The following is a 12,105-nucleotide window of genomic DNA, read 5'->3' as shown; positions in this document are numbered from 1 at the left end:
ATTCAGATATACCATTAATTCAAACCTTGTGGCTTTCTTGCTTGTAGGTTAGTATGTTTGTGTAAATTTAATTTAGCCAATTCTGATATACTCTGATTCTATGAGTAAGCAAATCAAAGCTTAGTGTAGTATGTGATATAGGTCACAAAGCACCTATTTATCCACCCACAGGGGACCTTCTAAAAGTGAGGATAAACCTGAGTAGTCCATGACTTAATTCCCATTGCAGTCATAGGAGCAGTGAGTACAGTAATGGCAGAAATCTTCTCTTATTCATCTGCTGCTATTCATGCCACTATCTGAATTCCTTAATGCCTTACAGATTAGAGCTGATAAAAATGACACAACACTGGGATTCCTGGGATTATAGATAAAACTAGAGTTTTCTAAGGCAAGTATTCTAACCTTGCTAACCTGCGATCACCACAGCTCTTTCCTGAATGTCTTGAATCTTAACTTCCTGAAATTAAGGCAGGTTCCTTCTTCCAAATGATATGGCTTGTTTATGGTTTCCAATGGTGCTTTACCTGCTGTGGAAACATTTCATTTCCTTTGCTTCAAACAACGTGACCTACAGAGATTGGATTTGTCAAAACAACTTATCATCTTGCATTCTTACAAAACACTTTAAATTTGTGCATGTTTACCTAATAATTACAATTGCAAATAGGTAGCTTTTTTCTCAAGAACAAAGGAATGAGAGTCAGCATTTGTGCTATGGATTAGAACTGTATTTAAATGACCATATACCTCTAATTAGTACTGTTACTTGAACAATTAGATAAAAAAACTCCAGCTCTTCACATCTGGGATTATATGTTAAACCAAATTTCTTTCAGGAAGAATTGAGAAGATGGCCAATAGTATTAGTGTATAAATTAATGAAGGCAGGCTTTTAATATGGTGCTCAAACTTTACAGAGTAGACATTGAAAGAGGCATAATTTGAATAAGGCTCAATTTACACTAAATTATAGATATACTAATTGAATTTAATTAATTTTAGATGGTGTATTGGAGGAAAAAAATCTAACCTTTACAGAGGAAAGGGACAAGGGCTATATAGGATAGGAATGAAACCAATTCAGTTCTGAATTGTCACCCTACAGCTGTTTACAGTGATAAACATTGAAACGCTTGTATAAAATATCAGATAAATTGTAACCTGCAAAAAAGCCTAGCTTAATATTGATGGGAATTGACATTTGCGAACAAGTTGAATTTTAAATTGCTTACGAAGAGACAAGTGAGATCTCACAGGTGCTCTATAAGCTGCCCAAGCCAAACCCAACGATAACAGGCATCTTCTTGGGATTCTCCCAGAAACTTTGTTACTTAAAAGTGTTCTGAATCTAAACAAGTAAATTTTGTTCAGTTGCTGTTAACTGTAGCTGCTAGCATGTTCACTTTTTTCTTTTGTTTTAAAAAATGTGCAGTGACCTAGGCATATTCAGTTATATAACTTGGCTGAAACAAAAAACATAGGGGGGTCATTTTAGACTCACTATGTTGTAGGAAATTCAGCTGTTACATTTCAAAATTAGAACTTATTTGTAGTGTATTTCTTTAGGCTTAAACTTTTTTTTAAAAAAAATCATGGTTAAGCAAAATGGATAAATATATGTGAATCCAGAGTAATAAACTCTAGACTCTGGATTCACATTATACTTATCCATTTTGTTTAACTGTGATTTTAAAAAAATTAGAAATTTAAGTGATTTACCTAAATTATTACAGTATCAATTTAAAATCTACTAAACATTAAATCAGAAATACAAGAATTATGCTATTTTTTTCTTTGCATGCTTTTTTTATTCCATGCATAGTGTTCTTGTACCATTTAAACTATATAATATGTAAGGATTGGAATAAAAATCATTGTGGCATCAAGAAGTTTATTGTATGTATCTAACGTAGGACATACTGCTGTATTTTTATCACATATTTTCATTAGTCACATATTTTTTACTTTGCAATAGACTTTGCAGTTTTCCTGTCCAGAAAATATATGTAGTCATCCTCTCATATTTGGGAGGAAACTCTTCAATTTCTTCCTTTCTTTCTTTATATTCATTTATGCTTATTTAATGCCACTGATTTGCTACAATTTTATGCCATCCATCTCCCCTGCAAAGTGGCATTTTTTGTTATATTAGATACAGATGATAAATTTCCCAATGCAATTTGAATTAAGCAGTTATGCTAAACATTGTTCTTAATCTAACATTTAAAAAGTTTTGTCAATTGTATGCTAATGTAAGTAACTTTTATCCTTTGGTGCAATGTATTTTGAATTGCTATTGCGAACAGATTAATATCCTATCAGAAACCAAGACACTATTAAAGTCCAATACAGTCATATGAAAAAGTGCCATATATTTTCACATATAAGCTCATTCTCACATTTTTAATCAAAATGCCCTGAAAAATAGGTAGTCCTTGTTTAATGTCCATTTATCAAGTGACCTTTCAAAGTTATGACAGTACTGAAAAAATGGACTTTGAGACCATTTCTTAAACTTACAACTCTGGGTCATATAATAAAAAGTTGGCCCTGCTTTCATTTATGACCTGCTACCTACTGTCCCTTCAGTGCTTGCCAGCCCACATTGCCTTGTCTCTGCCCGCAGTAGTCACTTGCCTGCCAATGCTTCCTACAGCATGCCTGAAGTGCAGGAAACTCTGCTGCCACTACTCACAAAAGAAAACAAGAGTCAGCAAAGGTTCTCTACTTAGGCAATGGCAATGCTTCACTTCATAGAGGACACTGAACTATCAGTACCACACTGTAGTAGTAAAGATGCTCTGCCTCACTGAGGGTGTAGCTTGTTTGCTTTCCAAGGTAATGATAGGTGTCTGGGGCATGGGATGGTGCTGTTGCTCATTCAAGGCCTGATGGATAGCTACTATTGGCTGTTTTTCTTTTTCTTTTGCAGTGCATTTTACTGCTGCTTTCAAAAAAAGGAGATGCATGCCCATGCAACAATTGGGTACTTCTCTAGTTTCAAGTGAAATCCCCTATTTCTGCAAAGCTCAGATTACCTGGTTTCCTACACCCTTTCCCCACCATTTATTCTTACAAATATTGGATGGAGAATTAGATTACAATAAGAGAGTGGTTGGCTCATGCTTGCCTAGCGAGCTTTATGGCTAAGGAGGGAATAAAATTGTCTTTCTCCCCAGATACCTGGTTGCATAGGATTCAAAGACCCATTGTTCTTAAGAGATGCTGGAAAAAAATTATGGGTTGGCCAAGGCAATTCTTTTCACCATGGCATGCCATATTCCGTGCCTCTGCTGGTCTAAACAGTCCATCATGTTGTGGTTTGTCCTGTAGCAGCGATCCTTCCTCATCGATCATTTGTAGTAAGGATTGTTCCAGACAGTAGTGATATGGCAAAGAGCATCGCAAAGGATCACTCTCGCTGGCAGGGCAGCAGTCATATGTTGAGGACTACCTGTATATGGGTATTTTAAAAAGTATTATCGAGTATACACAGGTACAGCAGTGGATCAGCTGATCCAATTTTCGGGATGTATTTTGGCACCTAAAAGTTCTCAGCTGTAACTGGTGTGTGACAATTGTTACATTATATATCTTTTATCAATATTGTTAAAATGAAGATCAAATAGCTGCATGTTAAAATGTGTTGAAAAAGTCAAGAGACAAAGAATTCAACGAGGTGCACTCTTTTTCACATGACTGTATATCAGTTTGGACCCAAGAGGATTCCTTCCTCCCATTCAAGGACATTTCATTTTTCCTTTTCAATGCTACAGGGTCAAGGAGCAATAACAGAGAAATTGCGGAGTTTCAGTATGCATGACCTCACAGCAATACCAGATGATGAGCCAATAGGACAAAGGCACTACCAGACTTTGCCAGTTACCAAAAAGAAAAGCAAGGGCTCGATTCCCAATGAACCCTTAGGTTGGTATATGATTAAATTGGGCTAGTTCTGATTTTCTAGATCACATTTTATATAAGTAGTGGCGGATTACTCTCTAGTTCAGGGGTCTTCAAACTTGGCCCTTTTATGACTTGTGGACTTCAACTCCCAGAATTCCTCAACCAGCGTGCCTGAGGAATTCTGGGAGTGAAGTCCACAAGTCATAAAAAGGCCAAGTTTGAAGACCCCTGCTCTAGTCAGATCACCATGGGCACTGTTTTCTCTCTTGTCCCAAACATGCTTTTTTTCACGAGGCAATTGGACTTTTCTTGTTTTTCTTTGAAGATGTTTTGCTTCTCATCCAAGAAGCTTCTTCAGCTCTGACTGGATGGTGAGGAATGGCAGGATTTATACTCCTCGCAGGCAGCTGGTTGTTTGTATTCTTTTAGTCGTGTCATCAGGGTCACCTGAGTAGTTCAAATGGAACTGCTGAAAGGACTGTTGTAGACTGCAGATAGATGATGTATTCCTCTCCCTGTTGAGAGAGGGCAGTTCAATTCATCTGCATTTAAAAGGCCATTCTTTTGAAGACAGAAAAGTCCACATTTTGGACAGAGAGGATGGCTGGTTTGAAAGAGGGGTCAAAGATGCCATCTGTGTCAAAATTGAACAGCCCTCTCTCAACACGGAGAAGGGATATGACAGAGGTTGCTCCTCTGTCCTAGTCCTTTTAGACCTCTCAGCGGCTTTTGATACCATCGACCATGGTATCCTGCTGCGGCATCTCAGAGGGTTAGGAGTGGGAGGCACAGTTTTCCAGTGGTTCTCCACTTACCTTCTGGGACGTTCGCAGTCGGTGTTGGCAGGGGGGCAGAGATCGACCTTGAGACCTCTCATTTGTGGAGTTCCTCAGGGATCGGTTCTCTCGCCTCTCCTGTTCAACATCTATATGAAGCCGCTGGGTGAGATCATTCGTGGTTTTGGAGTTGGGTATCACCAATATGCGGATGATACCCAACTTTTTATTTCTACCCCAAACCACCCCAGCGATGCCCTCAACGTGATGTCCCGTTGCCTGGAGGCGGTCCGGGTCTGGATGGGGAGGAACAGGCTTCGACTCAACCCTGACAAGACTGAGTGGCTGTTCGTGCCGGCATCCCGGGAAATTCCGATTATCCCATCTCTGGCCATGGGGGGTGAGCTATTACCCCCCGTAGATAGGGCCCGCAACTTGGGGGTCCTTCTAGATTCACAGCTCTCTTTGGAAGAGCATATTGGAGCTGTGACTAGGGGGGCCTTTGCCCAGGTTCGCCTGGTGCGCCAGTTGCGGCCCTATCTAGACCGGGATGCCTTGCGCACAGTCACTCATGCGCTCGTGACCTCTCGTCTAGACTACTGTAATGCTCTCTACATGGGGCTGCCCTTGAGGTCCACCCGGAGACTCCAGCTGGTGCAGAATGCAGCCGCGCGAGTTGTCTTGGGAGTTTCCCGATACTCCCATGTTACACCTTTGCTCCGCGAGCTGCATTGGCTACCGGTTGCTCTCCGGGTGAGGTTCAAGGTGTTAGTGATGACTTACAAAGCCCTTCATGGCATGGGTCCGGATTACCTACGGCAACACCTGCGGCCGGCGTCAACTTCCCTCCGTCCAGTGCGCTCCCACAGAGAGGGCCTCCTCAGGGTGCCACCGATCAAAGAATGCCGATTGGTGACCCCCAGGGGGAGAGCGTTCTCTGTGGGCGTGCCAGACCTTTGGAACAGCTTACCGGTTGAGCTCCGGATGGCCCCCGACCTTCGCTCCTTCCGGCGCGATCTCAAAACTTTCTTTTTCGAACAAGCTGGGCTGGTCTGATGGGATGGGGTTGGGTTTTTATAAATAGTTTTAATTGTAATGTTTATTAATTTTAAGGGCATAATGTTTAATGGCTTTTTAATTTTTGTATAATATTTTTATTGTGTATTGCCCTGTTCACCGCCCTGAGTCCTTCGGGAGAAGGGCGGTATAGAAATCAAATTATTAAATTAAATTAAATTAAATCCTCCATCTCCAGTCTACAACAGAGTCTTTTCAGCAGTTCTAAGAAGGCTCCATGCCCATTTGCATTACTTGGGTGACCCTGATGACACAGATAAGCCTCCAAAGGCTTCTGCTACTTGCTAAAAGAATGCAAAAGACCATCTGTCTGCAAGGAATATAAATTCTGCCATTCTCCACTATCCAGTCAGAGCTGAAGAAGCTTCCTGGATGAGAAGCAAAATGTCTTCAAAGAAAAACAAAGTCCAGTTGCCTCGTGAAAAAAGCACCTTTGGGACAACCATTACCTGGATGACTGAGAATCTCCATAGAATATTCCCTTTCTTGAAACTTGGATTGTTGACTCTATGGGATTTGCTGCCAGAGTTTCAAAGAAAATTTTCTCAAAGGCTCTTGTAGGCCCTGCTTTTTACTGTCTCCCTCCAAAATCATCAGCTTGGGGTATAGGCATGGAATTGATACTATCACTTCAAAGAGTTTTTCTAAATGAGTAATGTAATCCTACACAAAGATACATACAAAGACACACACAGAGGTTCCTATCTCCATTCTTTCACGGATTGTTCTCATCTACATAATTTATTCCAGAGCCAGTTCTCCTTTGTTCTTATTTTGGCCAATTTACTATCACAGGGATGAAAACAAAAGTGCTTTTTGGGTCTTTTTTAGTGCTGCATTTACTTTCAGGCATATAGGTTACAAATTTTGTATACCTATCATTTTGAGGGGAGAAATTACCTCATTTTCTTAAACATTTTTAACCTTTAAGCCAGGGGTCTTCCAGCTTGGCCCATTTATGACTTGTGGACAAATCATAAAAGGGCCAAGTTTGAAGACCCTTGCTTTAAGCATTTGAAGATTCTTTTTTAAAGTAGGAAATGATAAATCACTGGTATAACAGGTTTTTTAAATTTTGATTTTACCCCTCAGGTTATGGTATTCCAATAAAAAAGGATTCTGAAGATGATAAAACAGATGAAGAGAGGGAAGGGACATATTCAGAAGATGAGATGTTTGCTCAGAGAGGTCTCCGTCGAACACAAAGTATGAAATCTGTAAAAACAATAAAAGGGCGCAAAGAGGCAAGTAAATCTCTTTGACAGTATGAAATGTTATAAATAAAAAGGTGGAAATCATTAAATATTTTTCATTGAAAACATTTTAAAGAGGAAGCTTAACTTTTCTGAATCTTGATGCAAGAAAACTGCAAACCAGAATTTGTTCCTGGTCTATTCAGGTTAAGTAGCAAATCTGGTTTGGTTTAGGGAAAAAAGAACCTTGTTGGAGGTAAGAGGGAGAACCAAGATTGCACTCCATTTCTTCTTGTAAAAGTAAATAAGTGTTTGTGGTTATATTTGAATGTCCACTTAAATGCATAAAATTTTGTACTTATATGAAGATTATTTGTGCCCATGTCATCTTATGGAACATCTTTCATTAATGTTGCTCACTTCTTTACTTAATGACTTTTCCGGCTCAATTGTTGTTGTAAGTTGAGGATTAACTATAACTTGGAGAGCAAAATAAAGAAAACAGAACAACACAGGGCCTCATGGCTTATTATATTACTTGTATTCCTTTATAATATTTGTGCCTATGGCAATAGTCATTTTGGTGAATTGCATGCAGCTTCTGTTACAGGTTGCCATTTTCTTTATTCATATCCTCATGCTAGATGCCATTTCCTCCCCTCCCCATCAGGAAATAGCAACTGACATTAGATTTTTTTTGTATTAGAAATTATGTTGTGGATATCTTGAAATCTTTTACAACATTCTTTATTTTTATTTGTTCCAGGTGCGATGTGGCTCACTAAAATACAAAGTGAAGAGAAGGCCACAAGTGTATTTCTAATCTACACAGTTCAGCTAAAAGCAAACATCTACGTACTAATAGTTTTCTGTTTTTTGGTCCAATCTCTGAGAAACAGTTGGCATTTGTATGGATTTGTATTCTCAACCCAGAGCTTTATTTCAGTCACACAAGAGAAAGGAAAGACTACCTGGATGCATATTGTGCTTCGGTTTCATAGATACCAAAAATTAAATTACATTTTTTCTTTTAAGAGAGGAACATATTTAGCCAATTTTTACTAAATGAAACTTTTGTGAATATGAGTAGTGCTTTATATTTCTGTGCTTCATGAATTATGTAATTTCATGACAGATTCTTAATTCAGTAGCTTAGTGTTTTAAATGTTATGTGATGACCAACACTTAATAATAATGGCACTTGTGTTGAACTTCTGTACTATATTGGACATCTTGTGGAAAACATTGTATTTTTAAATTCCTGCAAGTTGTCCATGTCGAGAGTGAAAAATTTAACATGGCATATTTTGGAAGTAATCTTCTGAATGGTTTGGATCCAAAGAGTTATTTAAGGTCATAGAAGAAGGTTGCACCACCTTGTAAAATCAAGCCATTTTCATTTCATTTTGAAATTCCTCTCAGTGCCCTGTGACGTGAAGACACTGTTGTTCTGTGTGAAGACTCTCTTGGGTTTGTTTGTTTCAGTGTGGCTTTTGTATTGTTTACTTCAATGGTTTGAGTTAGCCTATGCATTTAGCATAGCTGATGATGAAAATCATAGTTTTCTGTTTCTGTACATTCAGCAATTTATATCCCATCCATCCATCCAAATAGGTTCTGCATCGGTAGGGATCTCCTGTCCAGATTTTCATACAGAGAATCTTACAGCATTCCTTGTAGATGCCAAGAATTGAAGCTTGAAACTTCTGTATGCAAAATATTGCTTTACTAATTAATATCTTTTTTATCAACTACTACTTATGGGTGTACTGAAACAGGTTAAAGGATTTCTAAGGTATTCTTCGAAATTGAATTCAATTTGTCTGTTATAGGTAAAAAGGAATATGTTGGATAGGAAAAAAAATCATTCTGTAGTCAAATATGTTTTATCATGTATTGCACAAATTTAATATGAAAACTTAACGTCTAACTAGCACTTTTGAAAAAAAATCATTTTTAAAAAATTTCCTAAGTGTTTTCAAAAATTTTACATGTTTGTATGTTTTTTAAGTGTTTTTCCTCTGCAAGAAGCCGAAGGGTTCATATTTGGGCTGTGCTTAGATGTGTAAGGGATAGGAGAAAACTAGAGTACTTCAGTGGTTTGACTACTAGTAGGCAGATCTTAAAGCCCTACTTTGTACAGATGACATTGACTGCTTACTTTTCTCACAGCAAAATCTGGAATTTTTTTAAAGCCATGGATGTAATCAAGGGTCTGATTTTGAAGTGGTAGTTTGGAAAACATCGCTCTTTGCTAGTTTCTTGAAAGATGACTTGCCTTTGCTGGTCAAGAAAGTCTTCATATCTTTTAGGATAACATACTTTGGTATTACATCTGGATGTAAAAATCATGTCAAGTGCTTTTTAAATAGTATTTAACAGTTAATGAGGTTGATTGTTTTAGGTTTATCATAGCTATAAATCCTAGCAACATTTTATAAAGAATACTTGAAAAAACGGATTTTTTCCACTTGAAACTAGGCTTTAAACAAAGGTAAGTATATCCCAAAAAAAGATTGTTTTTGGCTTAAGCAGAAACTTGCAAAAATTTCAGGCAAAATATATAGTGTTCTCTGGAGAAGAGTGTTTAAATCTGGAGGTCTATCCAATATAAAAAAGTAAATTACAGTTTCTATATTATTTTGGGCATCAGAAATAGATTTTATCTCAGAAAGAGTCTGCTTTTACATTTCATTTTATTAGTGTTATGTTGGGTACAGGAAGAATAGAATGTGATTAAAAGGTATATAATAAACAGTACGTCCTAGCATTTACCTTTCATAAATTTTCCCTTAGTCTAGACCTTTGATTGGTAAACTTTATATTAGATAAAGAGAACGTTCATAAAGTTCACATTTCCTTTAAGGACATTTGTCACATTATATAGAAAAGCTCAATGGTACTAAGTCAGACAAATAGTCATCCATCCTAACTTGCCTCTTCCACCAGATCAGATCAGATTTAAACAATTATTAAGTTGGCATTTTGGGCTTAAAAAAAATTATCTAGGGCTTTTGGCAGTGAAAAAGGTAGGTTTATTGGCTACTTTTAAGTTCTTGTTATCCATATTATACTGTATAAGATACATAGTTTCAGGGGGGAAAGTGTTTCTAGAAGGCAGAGAGGCACAGTTGGTGATATTGACACCTTGTTAAGAGCATTTTGCATTTCCTTGTGAAGTGTTAAAGGCTGAAAATTTGCTACTTAATCCCATCCATTTTTTAAACCTGTTTCCGTGGGTGTAAGAGTTTTTAAATAGTGCCGTCATTTCTTTAAATTTCAGTCTTAAATGACAAGGTAAAGTAAGAAATTCACTCCTTAACACCCTTCCCTTGTATACTGAAAATGGAGCAGAGAACGCCACATGTGACTGCAGATTGCCCACCTCTCATACGTCTGGTGTTGCCAGAGTAGGTACTTATGTTTCTGTCTCTAGTTCTGAGAAGTTCTAGCTTGCATGGCCAATATTCAGCATTGCAACCCCAAACATCTGGAATTCACTTAGGACTCACATTTGCAAACCCCCCCCAACTAATGAATAGTAGAAAACTTTTAAATTTGGGTGCCCCTTAAAGAAATCTCTCGCTCTACAAATTCCCACAGCATAGGCATTGAGGCAAAAGACTCAAAAGTTCCCATGAAACTACAAGTCAAAATAGGTATATTTCACTGAGCTAAATACCATGGTCACCACCATCCAACCTATTTTTAATTTCATGGCAAGATAAATTCTACATATAATGTAATGGTTTACTAGGTCAATGTATTAGCAAGCATTATGCAAAAAATATATGCAAAGGGAACAATGGTCTGCTATTTAAGTAACGTTTAAGAAATAAAATTTCAACATTTGGATTCATAATTTTAAAGTCTAAAGCTAACTTTTCTATCTGTAATAAACTTGTTTATGTATTTGTAGTATTAAGATATGTCTTTTTCTAAAATTTTGTACTGATACTACTGTATCTTCATAATTGCTATTTTTGAAGATGCGAATTAAGGCTTATATTTTAAAAATATTACTTAATAAAATGAATATTTTCCAGTGGGTTTGTCTTGTCTCATTTCTATGAAATGCAAGCTAATAGTAGTAAATAAACTATTAATCACAGTAAAAATAATGACAAATTGGAATCTTCAAGCATTGAAGTTTGAATCCCACATCCTTACCTGGGAATAATTGTTACTGAAGACAAAACAACTTCTAAAGAAAAGTACAGGTAGCCCTTGATTTAAGATCATTTATTTAATTAGTTTTCAAAGTTACAATGGTGTCACAAAAAGTTGTGGATAACTTGTCCTGACATGGCCAGTGGCTTGAATTTATGACTAGTTGCAGCAGCCTGCAGTCACAATTGCAATTTACAACCTTCCCAGCCACTGTTTGATAAAAAAAATGTGAATTGGGGAAGTTGTACTTGCTTAAAGATCAAATGATTCACTTAGAAACTTCAATAAAAATGATCATAAAATTGGGGCTGGTGACATGATGATTTGTTTATGATTGCACTGATTGAAAATAGAAATTCTTGTCCCAAGGGTGGTAATAAGATTATTGTGTACATAAAATTGCTTCGCAATTGCAGCATTTGCTTTTGTAAATAACTTTAAGGTAGCACAACCCTTTTTCTATCTCAGTCCTTTTTGCCATTAAGTGGTTTGTCCTATTTCCTTTTGTAAGTTTAATATTGGTTTTGCCTTTAACAACCTTTCCCTGTACTGTTTATAATAGAATTTTGTAGTTAGTAACAGATTATTGGTTTCTACCAAGTCCCGTTCACATCTTATGCATAATGATATTCTGTACTGCATTTGTATCTCATCCTTACTCCAATGAACTCAAGCTAGCATCAACGGGGATTAAGAAGTTTGGTTCCCTTAACACAGGGGTGTTAAACTGCCAGCCCATGGGCCGGATGCATCATACCAAAACCGCGCTCACCCCATTGTTGGCAATGGGGAAAAAGTCATAGTACCTCACAACACGTCGCGAGTTTGACACCCGTGCCTTAGCAGTTTGGGAGTAAATTGAAAGCAACCAACTAACAGCATAACTCTAGGATGAGAATGAATAATTCCTTACATTTTATTTTCTCTTGGTTTCTATTAGCTGAAATCATTTCAATTCTCAGCTTGGGTCTTTGCTTTCT

The 12,105-nt window shown here is 37.3% G+C and overlaps 1 protein-coding gene across 1 annotated transcript in view; it reads left to right on the top strand.

The window, feature by feature from the left end:
- Window positions 1–10,994, top strand: part of REEP3 (receptor accessory protein 3) — a 55,296-nt gene extending 44,302 nt beyond the window's left edge. The window contains exons 6-8 of the mRNA XM_083364650.1: window positions 3,780–3,930; window positions 6,855–7,006; window positions 7,722–10,994. Coding sequence (XP_083220776.1) covers window positions 3,780–3,930; window positions 6,855–7,006; window positions 7,722–7,778 — 360 coding nt within the window. The 3' untranslated portion in view covers window positions 7,779–10,994. The remainder of the gene's footprint in view (window positions 1–3,779; window positions 3,931–6,854; window positions 7,007–7,721) is intronic.
- Window positions 10,995–12,105: the final 1,111 nt, after the last annotated feature.

Source organism: Vipera ursinii (assembly GCF_947247035.1).
Source record: "Vipera ursinii genome assembly, chromosome: 5".
Taxonomy (NCBI): Eukaryota; Metazoa; Chordata; class Lepidosauria; order Squamata; family Viperidae; genus Vipera; species Vipera ursinii.
This window is presented reverse-complemented; position numbering and strand designations above follow the sequence as displayed.